General features: G+C 40.6%; 1 protein-coding gene across 4 annotated transcripts in view; it reads left to right on the top strand.

Annotated features, from left to right (window-relative positions):
- The window catches only part of ctnnd2a (catenin (cadherin-associated protein), delta 2a), a 268,465-nt gene that overhangs the window by 233,624 nt on the left and 9,518 nt on the right, over nt 1-25,323 (top strand). For all 4 annotated transcript variants that reach the window (XM_085287437.1, XM_085287438.1, XM_085287435.1 and 1 more), the window contains 2 exons: nt 8,393-8,639; nt 13,997-14,081. In XM_085287437.1, the coding sequence (XP_085143563.1) occupies nt 8,393-8,639; nt 13,997-14,081 (332 nt within the window). The remainder of the gene's footprint in view (nt 1-8,392; nt 8,640-13,996; nt 14,082-25,323) is intronic.

Below are 25,323 nucleotides of genomic sequence, written 5' to 3'. Positions count from 1 at the left end.
CCAACGTAGCCTGGACAACATTTGCTAGTTAGATGAAGTCAGCTATCTCATCGTAGCATATTTATATGCATATTTATAATCATACGGTTCTTGGAGTGAGTGCATACACTCATGAAGTTTAGTAACTTCCGGTCACTGCAACAAGCCCAGGTACAGTTTACCGACGGATGGGTGCAGGACCTTGAAATGCACCGTGTAGAACGAAAGACCATCGTACGTATCATAAGTTTACCAGTCTCACAAATTGTCGTCATAAATACACATTCGTTAACCGTTTATTAATAGGACCTTTGAGCTCAACGGTAATTAATTAGTAGTGGAAATAATTTCTGGTACCCATCACAGAAATGTAGCAGTGACAATAATACTGTATGCTGTAATCGTACTGGGCAATTAGTGATACAAAAAACCTGTTTTATCCTGTGAATAAAAGTATATGTTTTTGTCAATGTACCATAATAACAGAAGCGAAACGCAATATTGTGTCAGGACAATTCACTATTTATGCACAATAAATAAAGGAGCATAGCGCAACAATTTCTGTTCAGCACCAGACTTGCTTGTAACCTATATCACCAGTTATGTTATGAAAGTGACGCATTAACTACTAAAAAACACTGACCTTCGTGTAAATGCTTGGAGCAGACTAACCTGTGAGCTGGAGTGTTCTGGGATGTTATATTTGATCTTTGAATGGCTGCGATCCAGGCCATCCGTCGCGTCTTTGTTACTTCGGAAACATGGCTCGAACAATTTCTCTTCAACGAAGTAATCCGATAACAACCGATCTCTTTACCCGTCGGCTTCCAGTGGCTGTCATGCGACCGGCTATTGCAGTTAATAATACAACAGCTTCTTGACATTTTTGTGTTTCTTTTTATCGCTGTATAACTGATTTTAATTGAAAGCCTGCGTGCGCTAGTACCGCTTGCCACGAGTTCCCAGAATCCTTTGCGGTTCTACCCGTGAATGACGTCACATTTTCAATCTCTATATAATATGCATGTTAAATTTTATATTTGGGGTAAAATATCAAGTCTTTTCAAGTAAACCGGTTCAAGTCCAATTCAAGTCCCAAGTCATTGGTGTAAAAGTCCAAGTCAAGTCACAAGTCTTAGAACATTTTTTCAAGTCAAGTCTAAAGTCATAAAATTAATGACTCGAGTCTGACTCGAGTCCAAGTCATGTGACTCGAGTCCACACCTCTGGTAAACGCGTCAACTGCAGACATCAAAGACAGACACAAAAGGGTGAGATATAACTGGTGTGAAAAACCAAGCGCAGGAAGCCAGAATAGTTTATTACTGGGAACCAACAGCATGCCACTTTCCAATTTACCTCCATTTCTGACCTTTTAAACCTGCTGTGTTTCATGTCTGTACTCTCCTCTGAAGCTTATTTATTTATTTGGAAGTTAAAAGGAATACACTTTAGGGCTGAACGATTATGGAAAATAATCTAATTGCGATTTTTTTGCCCCAATATTGCGATTGCGATGCGATATGCGATTATTTTTTAAGGTCTTTGTCTTCTGTATTATTAAACAAAGACAAGCAATACATCATATAGTATGGCCAATACTATATTACATTAATTTTAAACTGTTCTTTCCTGGAAGACAGACCTCTGTTATGATGACATGAGGTGATGCATGAATTGATGACTGACATTTTTATTTAACTTCTTCAATCACAACAGTATATTTGAACATACACAATAGTTTATTTTTAGCTTACAAACATCTGAGCATAAAGTGCTGACAAGGAACCCTGGTGTAAACATTAAAATGAAAGTCAGTACAATGTGCAGATTGCAGAAATATACATAAAAAAAATCAGTGGCTTTACCACACTCAGTTTTTCGACATCTGTGAACTACTAGACAGTCATTCAATTAAAAAATAATATTAAATAAATAAAACTAATAAATAAAAAATACACACATCTTACTGATCTCTGCAGTCAGTAACATTACACATAAAGTGCAAACATAATAGCAATTGTATAAACACACACACAAACACGCCTTTAAAGTTTAAAGGCGTGAAATTGGACGGTCTAGCCTTCTGATTAGCGTCACCGCTGTCTCGGTGGAGTTTAATAAACTCGGCTGTCTGCTTCTTGCTATCTAAAATATAACCAGACACTGGCGTAAATTCTCGACTGTCTCATACTTCTGTTTAATAAGTTTTCTGTTTGATGTTTAGTCAGCTGTGTGGAAACCAAGGAGGAACCCACCCGGGGGATTAATAAAGTTTTATTTTATCTAATCTAATAACTTTAATCTCAGCCAAACCGATTTACTCACGAACAAACAAAACACTGAAAAAAGCCCAACAATAACATTTTTAGGTTGTCTAAGTGACTTATATATTACGTTTAACCCGAGCAGCGAAACTCCGCGGTGATCTGAAAATGATGTGCCGGGAGTTGTGCCGTTCTCGGCCGCATCAGTAACCCTCGAGCTCCCGGCTAGCTGTCGAGCTGGTGGGTAGCAGACGCCTCTGAAAACGTCGAAGCACTTTTGCAAATATGGGATATCTTGATAAACCGAGCAGATATTTGATGTTTACACAACTACTTTCTCGCCTGAAAATATGTTAAAAGTTTATTTTGTGACCCAGAAAGATTAGTATGAGTAATTTTAAAACTTAGTAGCGGCCGCCATTGCTGGAAACTGGAGTTTGGCTGGGCCGCGCTATGAATTCTGGGATATGGTAGTAATTTGGACAGCCTTCGGCGCGTCGCTGTGACGTAATCGGTCTACAAATGCAGCCTCAGGAGGATGCAGCCCATGAATTTGGACATGTCCAGAGTATAATCGCAGCCTTTGCGGTTAGAAAATTGCACTTGATCATGTCGCGATATTATCGCAAATGCGATATATCGTTCAGCCCTAATACACTTCCTATTGCTGTGGGGAAATCAGCCAGTTCTTTCAGGTTATTTATATTTATTTCTGCCTAATGAAGATTTTGATCGTTTGGCTGCAGGGTGCGTGCGACTGCGGTTTCTGCTCCTGTGTGGACATAAACTTCAGTTCATGTGCTTTCCAAACAAGCCATTAACCAGAGTGTGTGTGTGTGTGTGTTTCCGTTGGTGATTTAAGTAAGAAAATCAGTATATTTTGTGCCAATAATCATCTTGCATCTCAGAATGACAGCATTAATGTTTACAGATGTCTTCGGGGTTTAAATATTGATGTAATCTTGGTGTATGGCTGCATATTGAATGTGAAATCTGACTGTCTGACATCAAAGGATGTTGCCCGCATCACTTCTATGCTTTCAATAAAGAAATATCCCCTGCAAATAGAAAGCAACACCTTGTTGCTTTGAATCTGGCACCCCCTGTCAATGAGGTGATGTACTGCTGATGAAATCACCCTTGAGACACTGATTCAAATCACACAGATGCACCTAAGAATTACATCTGTCACAGATATAGTGGCTTCCTTTATATTTTTTTTTCTATTTAGACTGCAGTTACCTGTTTTTATTAGACTGCCTGTTTGTATAATAATTCGAGGCACCATAGCAACTCTTTAGTTGCACATATAACTGTATTCCCAACGTGTATTCATTTTCCATCATCAAATTCACGTGTTTATGAAAACATCATCGTCACAAGTCATGTTTGATTTGTTTATTCGAGCGGTAAACTTTCATAGAGTCGTTAGCTTTTATTCAGCCTACAACAACTTCAGAAAACACAGAAGAGGTTAAAAAAAACAATGTTGCCAGAAGCTTCTGATACCAGGAAGCATTCACCAGCCCACCTTTGGGACCCCGACCCAGTCACTGATAACCGTGTATTAACCATCCTTTATTCTCAGACAGCCGGACGCCACAACCAATCAGGCAGTTTCATCTTTCCCCACATCTCCCTGAGACAATTACCTCCAATTTTACTTCAATAACACTCCCCCTTCTCTGTCAGTAAACAATCAAATCGCTCCATTGTTGAGGGTAATTGGATCTCTTTAAATCAAATCAGCCATTATGGCCCTGATGAAGCATGCCCTGCTCAGCGGGAGTTAGCGACACATGAGGGAATGCAGCACAGGAATACATTACCAGCTCTGCCTCCCAGGTGAAGATAGCTATATTGGAGGAGTTGTGTAATACAGGTTTATTAGACTGTGCCGTGATCAGCACAGGGCTTGTTTCCCTCCTTGAGGACATGTTCGGGGTCTAGCTCACATTTCAGCGACAAAGAAAGTAGATATAAGAGTAGAGGGGAGATTGCACACTAGCATGTAGAGGTGCCACATTAGGGTTTTAAAATAGAATGAGTCACAACCCACTCGTAAAAAAAAAAATCCATCTTAATCCTCTCCTCAGCTCGATTATTTCTTCCGTGTGCGTGCACTTATGATCACTGTGAGATTACATGAAATATTGCTATATAAAGTTTCTGGCTTTGACATTCAGTTTGGCTTCTGGTTGTTTGTACTACAATATGGTGAGTTATTAAACCCATTTGTATCTGTACTCTTTCTAACCATTTCTAATTATCCCTCGTTTAAATACGTTAGACTTACGAGAGATGGATTGTATACTTAGTAGTAAGTAAACTCCAGCTTCGCTTTAACAAGCGGTATCTCCAGCAGGGTAATGAGCACATCAAAAGATTAAGCTATAAAATGTGTTGAATTTTGTACTGACATTAGGAAAGTGCAGCAACTCCCTCTAATTTATATTAATCTATAATTCATCAATAAGCTTCTTGCAGGCTCTCGGTATCATATGTCTCTGTAGGAAAAAGGCCAGATTGTATTTGGCTAAAGTGGCGTCTGAGCGTAGCTTTGGTTTAATTTAGGCTCTGCGATTCATTTCCTCATGCAATATTAATATTTGTTTTATGATAAATGCTGTGAGCTGATAAAAACACAATAAAGCTCCCCAGAGACAAAACATTATCTTGTAAAAATTGGATTCAAAATATAATATGTCTTATATATTTCACACCAAAACAGGTAACTTGGAAAAATCCTACAAAAACAGAATAAAGAAGTCAAAAACCGAAGCAAACAAACAGAAAGCCAGATAATGAGCGTCGTCTCGTTTGAGATGAGATGCGTATTGGTGTGTATGCTTATCTGTACGCGTACGTGTCGTCTTGGTTTGTTGGGTGTGTTTGTGTGTATGGAGGATTTCTGTCTCAGCTCTTACTGATTATCGGGATGCAGCCTCTTCCTCTAACAAGACTGTTATTAGAAGGGTTGGAAATAACGAGGACCCATCCGTTTGATTCTTCAGCATTGCATCCGTCTCAGCGCAATGAATATGTAAGCAAAAACATTTGCTTTCCTTCATGAGTTTCTATGTCCTTGAGACATTACTTCTGATTGTCTCCATCTTCTACCCTTCCTCTTACAACCTCTTTCCCTCTCTCATTCCTTATAATCTGCTCACTCACACGTGGTCATGAATGCAGTTTTGGTGAGACTAAGAAGAACACACCTGTGTATGCAAACATGCACACAAGCAGGTGCACGCTCAGAATATGCAAGCATATTTAGGCACATGCTGGTGGCATCTTATCAGCACTACTGTCTATAGGCAGAAGATATTTAGATTAATAGACTCAGATATGCTCTCATTTTGTCATTACTGTTATTACCTGCAGTCAGTCACTTGATAAATTAGTCACTAACTTTATCATACAGTCAGTCACTCAAGGAGTAAATTATCTGTCTGTCAGACAGTGAGTAAATAAGTCATGCAGTCAGGCAGTAAATAATTGAGTCACTCACTCAGAATTTAGTCAGATCATTAAATAAAGCAATTCGCCAGCAAATTAATCAATCATCAGCAAGCAAATCAGTCAAGAATTAGTCTGAGTGATTCAAGTCAGTCAAATAATGAGTCTTCATCTTGGAATGTAGCTTAACTGTGTCTCCACAGCCAAAAGACAGTGACCACTTAACCTCGGTTCAGCCTGCCGGCCTGTGATAACACTTGGCAAATTAACTCTCAACTCTATGCGTACAGATGGATCTGTGTGTGTGTTTGTGTGTGCGTGTGTGTGTGTGTGTGTGTGTGTGTGTGTGTGTAAGAGAAAGAGAGTGAGAATATTAAATAAACAGGTGCTTATATAATGCCTTTCTACTCACTTTTATCCACACTAAAGTACTTTTAGCTGACACACACTCACAATTCAGTCGATGCGTCTCAGGGTTCAGTGCCTTGCTCAAGGATACTTTGATACATGGACAGAAGAAGCCGGGGTTCAATCCACCAACGTCCTGACTGCAGAGAACCAACTCTACCACCTGAGCCCCACCCACCCAGCTCTGTGTGTATTTTAAGCATCGTCATTCGCTGCCTTTGTGAAATCAGAAGTGTGTGACGGAAATGCTTGTTGTGTAAAATCATCATTACTCTTTTTGCACGTGACTGCTCCCTTACAATATCCTGTGCTACGTTATTCTAGGATCTCTCTTTTGTCCGTGTTGCTTTGGTGTTTCAATCCTTCCCAGATCTCGACGCCTTGTTAGACATAATATGAGTGAGGGATTTACCGTGAGGCTGTAGGGCCTGCGTGGATATCACTGTGATGCATTGGTCTGGGGAAATCATTCAGTGTAATGTGGAAAAATGTTTGATAAATAGCAAATAAAGAAAAGACGGGAGATGAGAAAAAGATGTTAGGTTCAGACTTTGCTCTAACTTAATTCCACAACTGAAAAAACCAATCTCTTTGCTGTTATAATTTTTCATCTTTTTTACAGTGAAATTTAATAAATTCAAAACAGAACCACAGATCTGCAAAACACTGGACCTCTGATACAAAGTACTGAGTATTTAGTAGCTTTATACTGTAGCTTTACTTAAAATCAGTTGTTTAGAAGCTTTTTTTCCCAAAACAAAAACCACTTGGTCAAATCCAAAAGCACTTTATTGCAAATTGAGTATTTTGGCCTGAGTTTCCTCTGCTGCCAGAGAGGATGTAATGGCGCACTTGAAGATGATTCAACAGTTGAGTTACGCACTAACAGTAGCACTTACTGTTTTCATCTGATCCAGCACCAGTGGGAGACATGCACTTTTATGAATTTTAAAGGGATGCATGAGTCACGTCGGGGAGCCGTTCATTATCGAACCTTGTATACAAAGAAAGTGGTGCGCATTGTCGCTTCCAGCAAAACACGTCATATAGGAGGTACGCACTGAGTCATCCGTGTGAAGATGGTCACTTGATTGAAGTGCACCTCTTTGTGAGTGCTGTGGAGCCAAAGGCTAATCCTCGTCTTTCTGATGGTTGACTTTGTTAAAAATTAACCACATTTCATCTTGTTCATTATTCAGTATTCACCCCTGTGTCCACGTTGATTGTTCTTTACATGAAACATGACCTGTGGGGTATGTCTCAGGGGTTCAGCCTGACTCAGGCGTTACTGATGGGTTTTGTGATGGTCAGTGCGTTTCCTACTTTTTGACTACTGCTCATGTTTGATTCATGCCCACCACCACCTTAGTCAGCACAATCACTCCTCATCTGTTCAATCCCTCAGCTTCTCGTCCTCATCACGTATTTGCTCTGATAACTTTGGATCTCTGATATTGGCTGTGATATTGTCCACAGTCATGTTAATATTTCGCTCCGCGGTGACTTTCTGAATGGAAGATTCAGGAATTATTATCGACATTTGAATGCACGTCATCGAACATTTCTCATTTAAACGATTTCATTCATTCACCTCTCGAGTGTCTCCGTTGTATAAAAGATCCAAGGTTTGATTCCAGTAGGAGACACAAATCTCTTTGGGGTTGTGTTAAGTAAGGCATCCAGTGTAAAGACTCTGCCAAATCAAACATGGGCAGATACGTGCTGTGCAACCCCTTGTGAATAAGGAAGCAGCTGAAAGTAGCTATATCACTTCTCAAGTCTCTTTGAGCTAACTTGCACAAGAACGTTACCTCTGTGGGTGAGCTTAAATTACAAGTATTGTTGGCAGCCTAGATTTTAAATACTTTCATCCCCATCTGTTTCACTTTCTCATAATTCATGTGCTTCCTATCTGACATCTCCTGTACTTCTTAATTACACCCTCTTTCTGTAGCTTCGATCTCACCAGTTCTTTGAATGTCAGTTTTTTAATATGCCAGCCTTTTCCCCAAAATACCAAAAGTCGCCCCTTTTATTGGAATTTCAGCAGTCCTGAAATTAGTGTATGCATCAGAGGATTTGCAATGTGCCCTCTCAAGCTGAAGTTTTATGGAGTTTTTTTTTTTTTTTAATCTATTAAGTAGTTGCATGTGATATTAACTTAAAAAAAAATGTTGTCCACAAAATCCAGTGACTGTCACTCAGACTTGCTTCGAACAAAACTGTGTGAAGATTAAAAGTTAATAAGGATTCCTGTTCCTTTCTTTCATTTTCTCCAGGTAAATATGCAATGAGAGATTTGATCCATCGGTTACCAGGCAGCAGCAGCAGCAACAATAATGCAACCAGCAGTGGGACCTCTGGAACCACAGGCCCTCCCAGCAAGGCCATGTCAGATGACACAGTGACTGCCATCTGTTGCGCACTGCATGAAGTCATCACCAAAAACATGGAAAACGCAAAAGCTCTACGTGATGCCGGTGGCATCGAAAAACTCATTGGCATTGCCCGCAGCAAAGGAGACAAGTGAGTAACTACTAAATTTTAAAAATGAAAATTTACTTCTACCAAAAACCGCTTAGCAGTAAACACCGGTTTATTTTACACTATAAGATCTGCATCATGAAATGCTAAAATACCACATCTTCTACAGCACTTTAGATACACTATTATCTAAAGGACAATATGGGACTTATTGTATAAAATGTCTTTATAAAAACGTCCTTAATCTAAAACCTGAGCACCTGTTTAAATTTCTCTTAGCTGTTTGGGATTAGTTGAACCTGATAAATAGCAAAGATTTCTGAACAGAATACATATAACAATAATAAATAAATAAACTAAAATGATAAATACTTGAATGGAAATGATGTCCTGACATCGGGGGGATAGGTTTAGTTTACAGCATTCTTTAATGTACTGAAGTCCCGTGTAAGAGGCCTGGACATGACATGAAAAAGGCATCCATTTCCCTGAGACGCAAGCACCCTGGGGGAACAACTTCTCTATGAAAAAAAAAACAATGCTGTATTTTTTATTCAACAAATTCAAAAGTTCAGGAGTATAAAATCCTCAGGATGAACTAAGGCCAAAACAACAAACAAACAGAACTAAGCATCAACACAAACTCAGATGACCTGCCTGAAAGTAACAAATGAAAAACAATGGGCTTACCTCTCTAGTTTAGCAAAGCAGGAAAAAACAAATGGCAGCTCACCCCTTCTTACTCCTCTTCTTCTAGACACAGATGTAGCCACTTGAATGACAAAGGAAACAAATGATTCTCTGCAGATGGCGGCCATCTTGGCTCCACACCAGTGTTGGTAAAGTTACTTGAAAAAAGTAATCAGTAACGTAATCAGTAAGTTTTAATCTTTTAACTTTATGCATCAAAGGAGCTTGCAAAGAAAAGCGTCTGGACTTCTTTAAGTTGCTTGAAGACGTTTCACCTCTCATCCGAGAAGCTTCTTCAGTTCTAAGGTCAAATGGTGGAGAGTCCCAGATATAAACCTAGTGGGAGTTTCCCCCCACAGAGGGACAAAAGGACCCCCTGATGATCCTCTACCTAATCACATGAGCCAAGGTGTGAAACTGGGTGTGGGTCCCAATCAGCCAGGGTTTCGGGTGAGCTCATTGTGAAACCTGGCCCCACCTTATCATGCGATTTCCTGAGGTCAGATGGCCCAGGATGTGAGTGGGCATTAAGGCGTCTGGGGAGGGAACTCAAAACTGGATTATAGATGGCAGACAGTTGGTGTTGTAAACCACCGCCTCTGTTCAAAGATGGTCGCTCACAGTGAAGACACAAAGGACAACTGTTTGCCTTTCCTGGACTGCGCTGTGCACATTGAAGAGAATGGCAACCTCAACATCGAAGTTTACCGGAAGCCCACACACACGGACCAGTACCTCCTCTTTGACTCCCATCACTCTCTGGAACACAAACTTGGAGTAATTAGGACCCTACACCACCGGGCAGAACATGTTCCCTCTAAGCCTGAAGGGAAAAAGAAGGAACACACACATGTAAATGAAGCACTCAAAACATGCGGTTATCCTAATTGGGCGTTCATAAAGTCAGCAAAGAGGCACAGAAAAGAAGACCAGACACCAGTGAGGGAGGATAAGAAAGACAGACGCAACAACATTGTTATCCCCTATGTAGCCGGTGTATCAGAGAAACTCAGGAGAGTTTTCTCCAAGCACGACATCCCGGTGCATTTCAGACCCAGCAACATGCTCAGACAAAAACTGGTTCATCCCAAAGACAAAACGCCAAAACACAGACTTAACAATGTGGTGTATGCTGTGTAGTGCAGCGAGGAATGCCCAGACCTCTACATTGGAGAGACCAAACAGCCACTTCACAAGCGTATGGCACAACATAGAAGAGCCACCTCCACAGGACAAGACTCAGCAGTCCATCTGCATCTTAAGGATAAAGGACACTCTTTCGAGGATGCCAATGTTCACATTTTGGACAGAGTGTACAGATGGTTTGAAAGAGGAGTGAAAGAAGCCATCTATGTCCACTGTGAGCGACCATCTTTGAACAGAGGCGGTGGTTTACAACACCAACTGTCTGCCATCTATAATCCAGTTTTGAGATCCCTTCCCAGACGCCTTAACACCCACTCACATCCTGGGCCATCTGACCTCAGGAAATCGCATGATAAGGTGGGGCCAGGTTTCACAATGAGCTCACCCGAAACCCTGGCTGATTGGGACCCACACCCATTTTCACACCTTGGCTCATGTGATTAGGTAGAGGATCATCAGGGGGTCCTTTGTCCCTCTTTGGGGGGATAACTCCCACTGGGTTTATATCTGGGACTCTCTGCATTTTGACCTTAGAACTGAAGAAGCTTCTCGGATGAGAGGTGAAACGTCTTCAAGCAACTTAAACAAGTCCAGTCGCTTTTCTTTGCCAGCTCCTCTGACTGCAATGACCTGGATGACTGAGAACCTTCACAGACTTTATGCATCAAGCAAAAATTTAATTATATGCAACATTCTCTGACTGGAAGAAATTTGTTTAACATTTAAACCTATTTTCTGCACATTCCAGCACATAAAAGAAAATATTTTTTTGTGTTTACACTCACTCGTTCAAATAGATGCAAGTAAAACACAGCAGAAAATAAATAAAATCAAAGACTAGCGGTCCTGTTGCTCTATTTTCACCTGTAAAGCAGGAGTGGGGTAGGCGGAGGTGTGCCCTGGTGCAGGTGTGCCGCACCAGGGCACACCGCGAGTTTCTCTGTGAATTTCCCATTACGTCGTAGCGCACTCGGTGCTTGCTTGGAAGTTTAGGGGAGGGGGCGGTTTCGCTGTAAAAAGAAGTTTTCTTCCCACGCACAACGGACACTAATGTTTTTGTCACTTTTTATGGAATCAAACTCAAAATAAGGTCAGTACTTCCACGCTTTAAACGCTGCACGCTCATATTCTCTCCTGCACTCGATATATTATCCATTGTTGATCTGCACACAGCTGTTGTCACGAACGTCATACTCGCTTACGTCACTGTCATGAGACATTCTAGCAAAAAAATCTCGATTTCAGTAACACAGCATGCTTACGGGAAAGTAACGGTAATCTAATTACAGTTTTTGCAATAGTAATCCCTTACTTTACTCATTACTTGAAAAAAGTAATCAGTTACATGTTTACAAGTAACGCGTTACTGCCCATCTTTGCTCCCCATATAGGACGTGGCCTCGAGGCTGTAGCGATGCCACACCAGTCACAGCCATGCCCCTGTACAGGCTAACTAACATTTTCTTTCCATTAACAATACAAACATCATAAAACGATACAGGAGTTTCACAAAATGAAACAAACTATAATAGCAGTAAACTTGCTGTAACATAAGTATATTAGACTGTATTGAGCAGAATGACATGTGAATTGCAGAAAAGCCCAAATGTAATGTCCCCATATCAAAACTAAGGATCTCAGGAGGTTAAAGACTCTTCTGCCTCTGCTTCTTCCACCACAGAAGTGAATCTTTCGAACCTTTGGCAGAAGATGATGCTGTGCTTTAGACATCTCGGGATTTAGACACTGGCAAAACACAGTTTTTCTTCAATCACAAGAAAGGAGAATAACCAAAAAGTGAAAACTAACTGAATTATGCAAGGTAGACTGTTCAAAGAAAACAGTATATGACAAATACTACCATTAATACTTCATCCTTTGGTAGATGCTTGATTTAAAATGCATTACAGTAGTTTTCTTGAAATGGTTTATCACATGGAAGAAAACAATACTGCAAATATTTTTTTCTATAACATGGTACATTGTTTGATTTGTTCTAATGTTAATATTAATATCTAAAATTTGAATACTGTCATCAAAACATGCAAAAGTAAAAGATTTAGATTGCTCTGCATTTATTTTTTTCCTCAGGTTAACACAACTAGATCTTAATAACAAGTAGCTTAAATCCAAGAAGGCCTCAGTATTTTATTGTTACCTGTCACAACATCATTCAGTCATGATTCAATTTAGGTTGTCATTAACAACCAGCGCCTTAATGTAGCTACACATCCATCATTCATACATAACTGCGTCCGCCTTCCCTATCACCCTTCATCTGCAAAAAAGACAGCTGGAGAACAACAAGCAAGATGCAGCCAATATATATTTCCATGGGAGACTGGGCAGGGTGTTCTGCGTAGCTGCTATGGCAACCAGTAGGTCAGGAGTTGCTATGACACCAGAACGTTATCAGACGGAGGTCAAAGGATGATTTATTGTTATGGTAAGGGACTCGGCCTGTTTAGGGAACTGTGCTCAAGGGCACCATTCCCAAGAGGGATGAGGTACTGAAAGAAACCTCCACAAATGCAAATTTCATGGTGAGTGTAGTTATCTGCTAATAGCCAACATATCTTTATTTTCCTGGGGAAGGTAAGCTGAGAATAAATGTTAATTATCAGCAGTACCAATCATACAATTACACACTGGATTGGGAAAATACCCCTTACACTACAACTGTAAGAAGCACTTAATGGCTGTTTATAAACAGAAACAACTCCCAACTATTCCAAAAACGTCGATAAATGCTGGGTTAAAACCAACATGTCAAACAAATAGCAACATGATTTTTGCAGTCCCCAAATTTCATTTTCATTTTCTGAAGATTTGCATGTTGCATCTTGCAGCGACTTTTAATAAACCTGTGCTTTTCCTGCTCTTACATGTCAAAATGTCGGCTGTGTAATCATAATCTAGTAATGATCAAAATCATTTTACGATGCTGTTTAAATACCAGTACTCCCAGCGTTCGCTGAAGACTCTTTGCTGTAAAAAAAACAAAACAAAAAAACCACTGGAATTTAAATATTTTTTTCATGATCTAACATCGAGGTTCTGCAAGCTGTTTCCTGGGAATCACTGTAGTCATGTGTAACTAATGCTAATGCAGTGGTTTACTGGTGATACCATTACTACATTGTTCAGTCGTCCAAACTCTTCTTGCTCTTTTTAGTGTGAAATTGTAAAACTCAGAGTGAAGCTTGTTTTGACAACGATTTTTGTTTTGGGCAAATTGAAAATGAACATCCTTCTGCTTCCCGCTGGAGCCATTAGGAGGGCAGGCCTTATGAACTGACTCTGACTAGAGTCATTTGTCATCTGAGTGGCAGAGGTGGGACCATTAGCATGGTAGAGTGGGTCATTTCAAACTCATCTGAAAACTGTTTGCGTGCAATGAAACTTTTTCTCTGTTGAAAAGAGCAATGGCGTTCTTATTCTTAAAGCTTTCACAAGTGCTCCTGGCCTGCACACTTTTTGTGCAGCTGGTAAAAAATAAGGGACAGCATGACTATGATGTGAAGTCAATTTGAAATAATCCTTCTCTCTCTGTCTCTATGCAGACACTCAGCAAAGGTGGTAAAGGCAGCTTCTCAAGTCCTCAGCAGTATGTGGCAGTACAGAGACCTGCGCTCTCTCTACAAGAAGGTAGGTGTCATTGAGAATAAGTACAGGTGCTTTTGTGGTGTGTTCATGATTTACAGAAAAGTAAAGTATACTTTAGATAACCTTATATCCTGTTATCATAGAAGTACAGCAAGTACAGACAAAATAATGTATTTGTGGAGTTAGCTGATTTGACATTGTTCAAGCATACTGTTAATATTTGTTTAAAATATTGCAGTGGATGCAATAGGATGCACAAAAAAATGAAATGTGCAAATGTTCACAGTGTTAAGTGTAAGAAACCGTGCAGAGTGCAAGGATTTAAGTCTAGAAGAAATGTGTGTTATTATAGGTGTGCAGGTGTGTATGAGAGAGGAGGGGGACCAGGTGCAGAAAGAAAAAAGTTATTTAGGCAGAGGAGAAACATTTGCATCCATGGTGGGGTGGATCAGCCCTGATCTTTCCCATCTGCCTTGCGGTCCTGAAAGTGTGCAGGTCCCGAAGCGATGACAGATTCCACCTAATTACCTTCTAAGCAGAACGATGCACTGGAGTCTGCCTTTGTCCTTGGTATTGGCAAAGTTGTGGTGCCAAAGGAGGTGAAAAATGGTCTTGGACTTATTCTGTAGACATTTTTTTCCAGCAGGTTAAACTTCTTCTGTTGTTGCATGAATTAAATCTGAGAGCGTGACAGGGAGCTGATCTTTAGCTCTTCATAAATCCCTGGGTGGCGATGGTCCCAGGAAGCTGGGGGACAACTGTGGATTCATGCAGAATGATGGGGACAGTTGGGAAGTTCTTGAAATCTGCAACTATGTCCATGATGAGCACTGAGCTCTACACCAGGTCATCTTCAAACTTCACGAGCTTTAGCATTCAGGAGCAGACTGGTGACCCTGCAGTTGTAAAGGTGCAGCTGTGTAGAGCAGAGGGTAGTGATGCATTACCTGCATCCCATTAATCATCTCCCAGCTAGCCAAACAAGGAAACTAGTTATTTTCAATTTAGTCAGTTACATGTGAGTTATGTGAAACAATTTTGTAACATTAAGCAGGCATGCTTTAAATAAATACAAATGGACCCCAGAATTGGCACAGTGACAACTTATTCTGCTAATTTGTGCCTGACAACAATAAAGAGAATCATTATTATTATCATCATTAATCTTTATTATTTTTCTCATTAGTGCTGTAATATTTCAGTCACCTTCAACCCATCTGCTTTTAATCAAAATGGTAATGTTTAGATTCCCACCCACACATTAATTCTGGTGCTCACATCACTAGTAGAGAGGAAAGAACGCCACCTTAGGAGGAACCTGTGATGATCTGTGTTTTCCCAGCTTCATGTGCTCTGTGGTGTCAGGCACACTCAGCAGGGACAGCTTGTTATGCAGTGGAGCAGGATGATGGTAATTAAAAACTGAGCTGAACTCCACGGACAGGACCCTGGCGTGGATTCACCGGGTGAAGGTGCTGAACAATGAAGTGTAGGGTCACATTGTATTTTAATGGGTTGGTAGTCATCATGTCCCGTGGTCTCTGTTTTTTGTTTTGTTTTGTTTGTTTGTTCGGTTTGTTTGTTTGTTTTTTTTGGGGGGGGGACAATTGTGCAGGCCTTGAAACAGGTTGACACATGAATTGTCTCTAGTAAGGTATAAAGACCTCTTTAAGTTGGATGGAGACATGGAGTCGGGCCCAGCTGCTTTGTGGGGGTTTGTCTCTTGAAGAGTCTGTTAACATCTCTCTCCAGGAAAAGATGTCTCTTTCTCTCCAGGAAAGAGACAAGCATGTGTTAGGGGAGGAGAGGACTGCTGTGTGGTAGGCAGCTGTGGAGAGGCCCACGACCTGTTTTAGTGGGAAAGGTAGAGCTGGTGGGCTAGCGCTGATGGATGGTTTAGAGGGGAACGTGTCAGGCACGTCCCATCATTCAGGTCTTCGGCTGGGTGCAAGCTGTTAGTGGAATGTGAGGCTTTAAGCTTGCAGCTTGTGATCTGTCTCAATTCTTTTCAGACAGAAGCAGAGTTTTGCCGATAATAGCCATTTAACTTCTTGCACAGCTGCACCATCTCAGCCCTCATCCTGAACACTTGTCTTGCAGACATAGAGTGTCGCTCTCCTGTTCTAAGCTTAGCCTGGTCCTATATCCAACCATATATTGCCAGTGCTCCCCATAAGTGACCACTGTCAGTCAGCTGTTTGTTTAGTTAATAATTGCAAAAGATTTATTCGTAACAGGGAACAAATTTTAATAAACCCGAACTCTTGATCACTACAGTGAGGAGATCTAGTGGTGTGTGTGTTATGCTTTGGGAAATAGTCTTTTCCAGGATGGTAATACTTATACTTATCCAGGGAGTTTTGGGCCAACATGTTAATGAACATTCCCACGAACTGACACGCAAAAAGTCATTGTGGCTATTTACTTTTTTGTTGACACCGAGGACTGTTAATGTCCTAATGCTGTGAGTTATGTACGTCCAAATTGCTCATAGTTTTAAATTATGAATGACGGGATCGTTATCCAAAAACCATATATTGAAATGTGTTTGTTTGTTTCTCTAATACACTCCCAGAGACTTAAGAAATCAATTCTACGTGACTTCATATTGTTTTGTTTTTCTCTTTGGTTTAATAATCAGTCTAAGTGGAGACTATATTAATTGTGTGCTGGTTGTATTCAGAAGCTTGACTCTGTCAGTGCACCAATGTGACTTACAGATAATGGACTTGCACATGGATAAGATTAAAGGTATTTTGTAGGTAATTGAGCAAAGTAGCTGTCCTTCTAAACAGACTCAAGGTTGCCATATTTATTCAACAATGTTTGTCTTGGTCTTTGCATGTTTGTCTTTAGGAGTGTGACGCTGTAGGTGTCTCTTTATAAATGTAAAGATTTTACGTGTGCATGTATTTGTGTAGCCAAGTGCTGAAGTGTGTGGATCCCTCGGGAAATGTTTTTGCAGAGGAAGTTGGCTCATGATTAGTCAGCTTTTTTGTGGGGTGTTCATATCTGCGTGCGTTAGTCTGTGTGAATTCCCTTTCAGGTAGATACGTCCCAAAAAATGATAGGATTTTCAGCTGGACTCCGACACAACTGAGCAACAGCATTTATACAGAACAAAAGGATATTTTCTGTTAGACTCTAGTCTAGTGTGTTTTTGTTTGTGTTCTTTGAAGCTACACACTCACACACAAACACACACAACATCAATGTCATTTAGATCATCTTGCGCGCTGAATGGTGTTAATGCCGTTAGTGCAGCAGTTAATTTGCAGCTCAAATGAAGAAAAAGGAAAATTTGATTATTGTTGTGTTTGTGTAACTCTTGAAGACACAGAGTTTTGTTTGCGACAAATGCGATTAAAACCCACTATCTCCTTCTCTAGCTTTTTTTGTTTGAAATGGAAAAGTCCAGCACACTCTTGAAACTTGATTAAAAGTAATAACAGATGTTCTGTTCCTTTCACTTGTCAGTAATGAGTGTTGTTGAGTGGATATCTGCCACCAAGGTTATCTGCCATTGAGCACAATAAAGCTTTAGAGGCGTAATCAGCGAGTTTCAGTTCACTGTGAGAAATTTTAAGTTACTCATTCCACGGAGGTGTCCTTGGCTTTGAATGCGTCTTTTTCATCTTTTGCAAAAAGAAAAGAATGAAGCAGATGATGTATTTCAGCTGCTGAAGGCAAATGTATGTTTTCTTCCATTTCATACGTAAATACTTACCTATGTTTATATGGTAAAGGCTTTTTGGGGGTTGGCAGGGTTATTAAAGTGCTGCACATCATTTGCATCAGTAGGAGTTAGATTTTATACAGTCCTGGGTTCAGTTTTTACGCATTAACCACATATATGTTTTACATATGAATATATATGATAAAAATTATTTTACCGGTGGATTAGAACCTGTTAAAAATCTCACCGAATGTGAAAGTCCTGAAATATGCAAACATACATGAATCAGAATCAGAATACTTTATTGATCCCTAGGGGAAATTATTTTTCATTACAGTGCTCCATTATAAACAAACATTAACAAAGACAGACAATACACTAACTAAGAATAGCACAAGATATACATGCAAATATATACATAAAAGTCACTTATTAATAAATAGCTGAAAAAGGAAGAGCATGTGCAAGAAGGGTGTAGCTGTTGCAGTAAACAGTGTGTTAGATGGAGGAGCTGTACAGGCAGGAATGATTTCCTGTGTCGTTCAGTGATGCTTTTCGGTACTCTCAGTCTCTCACTGAACGAGCTCCTGTGACTGACCAGCATGTCATGGAGTGGGTGGGAGGTGTTATCCAACATTGTCTTTATCTTGGACAACATCCGCCTCTCCGACACCACCTCCATCCCCACAACATTACTGACCTTACAGATCAGTTTATCGAGTCTGTTGGCATTTGCGACCCTCAGCCTGCTCCCCCAGCATACAACAGCATAGAGGATCGCACTGGCCACAACAGAATCATAGAAAAGCCAGAGCATTTTCTGGCAGATGTTGAAGGACCTCAGTCGCCTCAAAAAATAGAGACGACTCTGGCCCTTGCTGTAAAGTGCTGTGATGTTTTTAGCCCAGTCCAGTTTATTGTCAATGTGTACTCCAAGGTATTTATAGTCCTCCACAACGATAGATACATTGTAGGATACATCATATAAGGTAACAACAGAGTTTGAACAGTTCTAATGAACTTTAAAGCTGAAATTTTGTATGACTACCCTAATTCTTCAACACAGCATGAACTCTCTTAGGCAGCTTTCATGTAATTTCTTTAAATTGTCTTAAGAATAGTTCTCCAGACCTCCTGAAGGGCCTTCACATTCCTTCAGTAATCTTGTGGTTCAGGCTCTTAGGATGATAATGTTCCACTGTGTGTGTGGTTTTGTTTTGTTTTCTGTTTTTTAAATCCTGCATGTTTTTCCTTCACTGGAACCGTTTGGAATCACTGTCATGCTGAAAAATGAAGCCACTGCTAATCAGATGCTTACCAGCTGGTATTGCATGGTAGATCAAAATCTGACCTTTTGTTTGTTTATAATTCCATCACTTTTGATAAGATCTCCAACACCGCTGTCTGAGATTCAGCCCCAAACCATGACAGGCCCTCCACCATGTGTTACAAACGGCCGTAGACACTCACTCTCTCCTTAATTCCTCCGTAGAAAATGATGACGATTTGAACCAACATTTCAAAAATCTGTTGCTATTGATTTTCAGTTTATGCTTGAATGATTCTTAGGTCAGTGTTAAGTGGTTCAGTAAATTTAAAAAAAAAGCACATTACTCTAGGAAAGGTCAGGTACAAAAACTGGACTGAATGTGAGTGGAAAAAGAAGCCAATCCAAAGAAAAACTTTGACAGACCTTCAAGCAGCCTATTGAACTATTGCTCAGAACCGCTTTAAAAAATGTACTAATGGAAGGAAGATATAAAGAAATAAGGTGTAGCTCAAGACTTCTGTACAGTGCTGAATATGACCCAGTATGCAACCCTGCAACTCGCTTCTTTGATTGTTTTGTCATGGACTCCCTTTCCGAGGGTTGGGGTCTTAAGACATCTTGTTGTTGCACAAGTAACTTCAGGACAGGCTGCCCCATGGCATCAGTGTGTTCTTGCTTCATCCTGACAACTGTGTCGCTCTCTTCATTCGTCATCCTCTCAGCCCTCAGTATTACACAGAGCAGTATCCCCATGTGGCCCATTGGAGCCTCATCTGCTTCACACTTCTGTAATCATTGCCACTGGATATCATTACAGTCGACTGGATGGCATAACACTCCGATGATCAGAAATGAAGGGCAGTAGCTTTACGCAGCGCTCAGATCCAACAAAGGTTGCTACAGTTTTTTTTTCTTTTTAATCCCCAACCATCTTGGCTCCTCTAGTTGTTTGTTTCATTTTGTTTTGTTTTTTTCACACAGATTTAATAAGGAGACTTAACTTAATTAATGTGGTTGATTAAACGGGCGAGGAAACAATCTTAAAAGGCAAGTATAAAATATTAAAAAGGCATCATCTGTGCTTTGTCCTGATTTATAATCTCCAGTTTTATCCCGTCTTAACTCTTCTAATCTGGGACTGATCAGCGTCGTCTAATACAGTTAAAATGTTGCATTTAATCAACTTTGATTAAATGCAACAAACCAGTTTCAAACCTGTAACCTGTACTTTTAGATGGTTTGGTTAGTCAAGCTCCTGTATTATTCTGTTTACAGTCACTCTAAAAGAGCGATAGACACCATACCTCACTGTTTACTTCATAAATTGCCTGGCTCCTGACAAAGCAGTCTAATTTTGTAACTGTGGAAATTGTTGTGTTAGACGATGCCTACTGACTTTATCACCAGAGTGCAGAACTCAGAATAAGTAACTTTATTGCAAGTATCCCTGTGTGACATATTAGGTCATGGGTGTTAGGTGCAGCAGAAATCCTGTTAGCCTCCAATCCAAACATGGATTAGCATATAGTTTATATGAGAGTGGAGTAGGATGTCTCTGCACAGTGTTTGTGAGCAAAAGCAAAGTACTGAGAAAGACACAGGCGAAAGAAAGAGTGAGTAAAAGTGAGGTGAATTCATACCTTTTTTTTTGTAGTTCAAAAATAAGCACACTGGAGTTTGTGGGTCTGGGAAGAAGAGAGAAGTGTAGGGTCAATAATGAGTCGGTTTGAGCTGTGTTGCCAAAGAGTTTCTTGCTTTGAAGTCTTGAAGTAATGAGAGCATTTTCAAACACACTTTCAAACTGTGTTCAAGTTATGGGTGTGGGTAAACGTGTATGTTTGTGCGAGCGTGTGTCTTTGAAATTGTGTGTTTTTGTCAAAACGCGGTAAGAAGAGTTAATCACTTCCTACAGCAGTGCCATGGGAGCAGGCTCGGCTACGAGAGAGAGAGAAAGAAAAGAGAATTGCAACGGAGTGGGGGGGTGCAGGGCTGCCCCGCAGTGTTTGAGCACAGTAAAGCGAAATGCTGCAAGCCTATGAATAAACAGTAACTCAATATGAATACAGCATCTGAGATGATTTGAAAGATCTGCTGCGCAGCAGTCATTAATAAACCAAAGTCAAAATCTGTTTGTACCAACACTAGCACTGACTTGAGGATAAATCATGTATAATACTCTCCAGAGTGCAGTAAAACTCTACTTTTACCAGAGTTTATTTGGACTATTTGACAGGATGTGTCCTCATTCGGTGTGTGTGTTTGTGTTGCTGCGCATGTAGCGTTTCATCTACAGTTCTTGGAGTGTAGCCACAGGTCATCTTTTAAGTAAACAACAAATGTGCAGCACTGTTCAACTGGGGATTTCCAGAGAAAGCAAGCGACTGAAACATGGTCACTTTGTAAATAAACCCATTCTTAATAGGACCGGAGAGATCAAATTCTGACTCATTTACACAAACATATACACCCTTCTGTTTCTGGCACAAAGACACACAGACACACAAGGTAAATTCTAAATTTCATATTCACACTGTTACACTTTGTTATGTCCCTGTTCAGTGCATAACTTCTGCTGGGTTGCTGTGCCTCATTTCTTGATAAATGATCTGTCTAGGGTACTTAATCAGACATGTTCTCTCTCTCTCTCTCCCACACACACACACACACACACACACACAGGCATGCCCACATATCACATATAAATATCGCAAACACGCACAAATCACCAAGGCAGATGCACACATGTTTGACAGATTGAGTTCAGGGTCAGAGAGATGCTGTGTTTGTTACACGTGTGACAGTTTTACAATATGCTCCGGGGATGTGTAATTCACTATGTGGATGTGATGTGACGTAAGTGAGAAGTGATGTAAATGAAGTGTGTGTGTGTGTGTGTGTGTGTGTAAGGTCAGTGATTGCTCAGCCTAGTCTTGTGCATGATCAGTGAGCCCCGAATGTTCAGGATGTTACTGCAAATAAAATGAATTAATCTGATAGAGAGCTCTAAGGGTTCCACTCCACTACTTTTATTTTGAAAAAATGAAATCATCCACTGCTATACTTGTGGAAAGATCAACTACACAACTGAGAAAGACAGAGAGAAGGAGGTGGATATTTAAAAACATCATTGAATATCAAACAAGCTCAGGCCTCAGAAGCTGACTCTGTTTCATCTGATTTTTCCCACAGTCAGACACAGACAGGGAGAGAAACACAGAAAGGAGATGGAGGGATGTTAAGATAGCCTTTACCCTCAGACAGCCTAACAACAGTATTTTGGGAAGATAGGGAGGCAGAGTTGCAGCACTCGCAACATTCTGGGCTCTTTGCAATCAATGCAACCATAGTATAAAGGTCAGCTGCTAAATCAGCAACACCACCAGTAACCAGTATGAGGGATGCAAAGGTCGAGGGGCACATTGCTCCTGAGAGGACAGATGGCTCAAGAGGGAGGTGGTGATAATTGCAAATATTAAAATTGGAGCTTGAAATGAGTGAGAAAGAGGCATGGATTAAAGGACTGAAAACGTTCAATGTTCAGTGGTTGATGTGACCGGAGGGCCCCCTCCACTCGTCGTGTGTAACGTTTTACAATTTCACAAAGTGCCGCCATACCCACGCGCACACTCTCTTCATTTGTTGGGGCAATAATCACTTTTTACCTCTCAGTCCTGCGACCTTCAGCTAACCATCCAGTGATGCTGAGAGCAACAGGCAGACCGGTTGCCTGGCAACCAATCCTCTTTTTTTTTTCTCCTCTCATTCTTACAGTAGGAGTTGAAAAGGGGTGCTTGGAGTATAGAGCTTGTGAGAGAGAAAGACAAGGTGGGTGGAAAAGAGAAGAAAAAACAAGTATGTTGAGGAGAATAGGTGAGAGCCAGAAAGACCAGGAATGATAAATGTGAATGTAAGTGTGAAGTTTCACAGCACACGCTGACACGAAACAAACGCTGGACCATGGATACAGGGTACAGAATAAATACCGTCCAGACCTTCAGACACTGTGTGATTTGGTCCTTGATTAAATTTTAATCTGGGTTTAATATTTATTGGTTATACACAGCACAAACTAATCCTCTACCAATCGATAATAAAAAACCACAGAATTTTTTTATTTATTTGCATATGAAATTCTTCTTACAAAGTATCGAATTTGTCTGCCTTATATAAGGAGAATTGCGAGTCTGACTATTTCAGACCATAAATATTCGAAAGTCAATGAAAAGCTTGAAGAGGTTCATACAGAATATAAAGTAAAGTCAGTGCAGAAAATAATGATTTAATCTTTTACTCTTAAGGGAACGAGTGGAATAAAATTATGGCAAAATATAAAGTTATTACTCTATGTAGAAAGACACCAAATGTGAATACACCCATACATTTTTGTATATGTTATATTCTTTATCTCTGATTTCAGTCATTGTTGTAAAGTTTGACTATGGCTCATTTTGCTTGGGGAAGCCCTTAAGCCACCACCCCCTGCCCCAATCATTCCTGGGCCCCATTTCTGAGCTACATCTCCAGGCAGCACTCTTTGTACATCACTCTGTAAAATACATTTATCGTTCAATATTCAGTGACTCTGTTCATTTGAGCAGCATGACAGTTTGACAGCAGGCATTCCAATGTACCATAAGGAGGTAACATTGGATGTAATGAGATTTGTTGGGATGGGGGGAGGTGGGAAGGTGCAACGTGAATGTGAAACAAGGTGAGTGAGAATACTGAAGGGATGGTGGATAAATAGATGAAGTGAATATGAGGGTGGGAGGAATGGTGGAGACTAGAAATGAGCTACCTTTGAACTGCTGTGTGTCAGAGGATCCAGCTTTCTATTAGTTCTCAGCACTCTGCCAGGAAATGAGAGTCAAGGGAGGACATGGGACTGCGTTCAATCCAGTCTAGTTCTTGCTTTCTCTGGCTGGTGTCTGTACTTCTCCATCCGTACCTCTCCTCCGTGTTACCTCTCCCCTCCTCACGCTATCTTTGCTCTGCTGTCATTACTCTCTCTGGCAATCTCCCACCTCCTCCTCCTCCTCGCTCATTACTTTTTGCCATCTTTTGTCTCCCTCAGCTAGTCCTCTGTCTATCTCACCTTCTTCTCTTTCTGCCCCATCTCCTTCGTCTCTCATTCTCCTCCTCTCCGTGTCCTCCTCTCCAGCATCATTGCAACTGGAGTGATTCACCTCTCCTATGTACTCTCAGTCATCACTTTTTCACCAGTTTCCCACTGCTCAGCTTAGGCCCCCAGACAGTAACGCTATGATGGAACATGCCTCCGATATCTTTTATTATCTGCTTGTGCTTTGCTTTTAGAGGTACCCAATTATCTTAATGCTAAATTGAATTTGGTTCCAGCTCTGTGATTGTTGTTGACTCTCATAATCCATTTTTATGAAAAGGGCTTTGCTCCAATGACTACTAAACTAATGCTGATACAAAGTCATTTGCTTGGCAGTAATTATGCTTGGAGTTGTTAGTTGTATTAATTTTTCTACGAAGGGAGTGGGTTATTTACTAAGCTCAGAATTGAGGCAAGCGTGTTCATTTGTTGCATGCGCATGGCTGTAAGCTCACTTGTACATGCAGTGTGTTTGTCAGTGTCCACCAGTGTCCAGAATAATGTTTCAATTACCTACTACACGATAATAATCTCAATAAGGACAATATTTAAATACAGTTGGCTCTGTAAATGTATTTACAGAGATTTTTCTTTTAGTGAATCAATTTGAACAATTTCAGCAAGTCACAAATTATTGATTTTTCTTTTTTTGGCCTGTCAAAAATATCAAAAAAACAAACTTGTTTTCTCTTGAACATTTCACAGTCAGTGTGACCCTTTTTCTTTCTGCTAGATCGCTGGCTCGTGGTCACGTTAGTTTGTGTTTCTTCCGCTTGTTACTCGTTGCTCCTAATATTGTCACGGCTGGCGGAGGGAGCCGTGTGGTGTGGAGGAAAAGGAGGACCCAAAATGCAGCAAACTGATGATACGAGTGACGTTTTATTTACAGGGTGGTAGTGGCAAAAACAGGCAATGAAGCACGAGTAATTACAAACGGAAACCTAAACTGGGAGAAACTAAGTGACAAACCTGGGACCATACAAAGGGGTGCGGGGCAGAGAGACGCAGAGACAGGAACACCATAGAACGCAGATGAATGTAGATTAACGCAGTGATACATGGATGAACGCAGACGAGCCGACAACGAACACAGACCGACACCCACTAAATATACACACACACACACACACACACACACACACACACACACACACACACACACACACAAGGTAATCAGGTAATCACACACAGGAGGGAAGAACAGCTGAACCTAATA

Source organism: Mchenga conophoros, linkage group LG9 (assembly GCF_057382185.1).
Source record: "Mchenga conophoros isolate Kocher_MC1m ecotype Shallow Benthic linkage group LG9, M_conophoros_male_GT1.1, whole genome shotgun sequence".
NCBI classification, from domain to species: Eukaryota; Metazoa; Chordata; class Actinopteri; order Cichliformes; family Cichlidae; genus Mchenga; species Mchenga conophoros.
The sequence above is the reverse complement of the archived record's forward strand: the minus strand, read 5'-3'. Positions and strand labels throughout refer to the sequence as shown.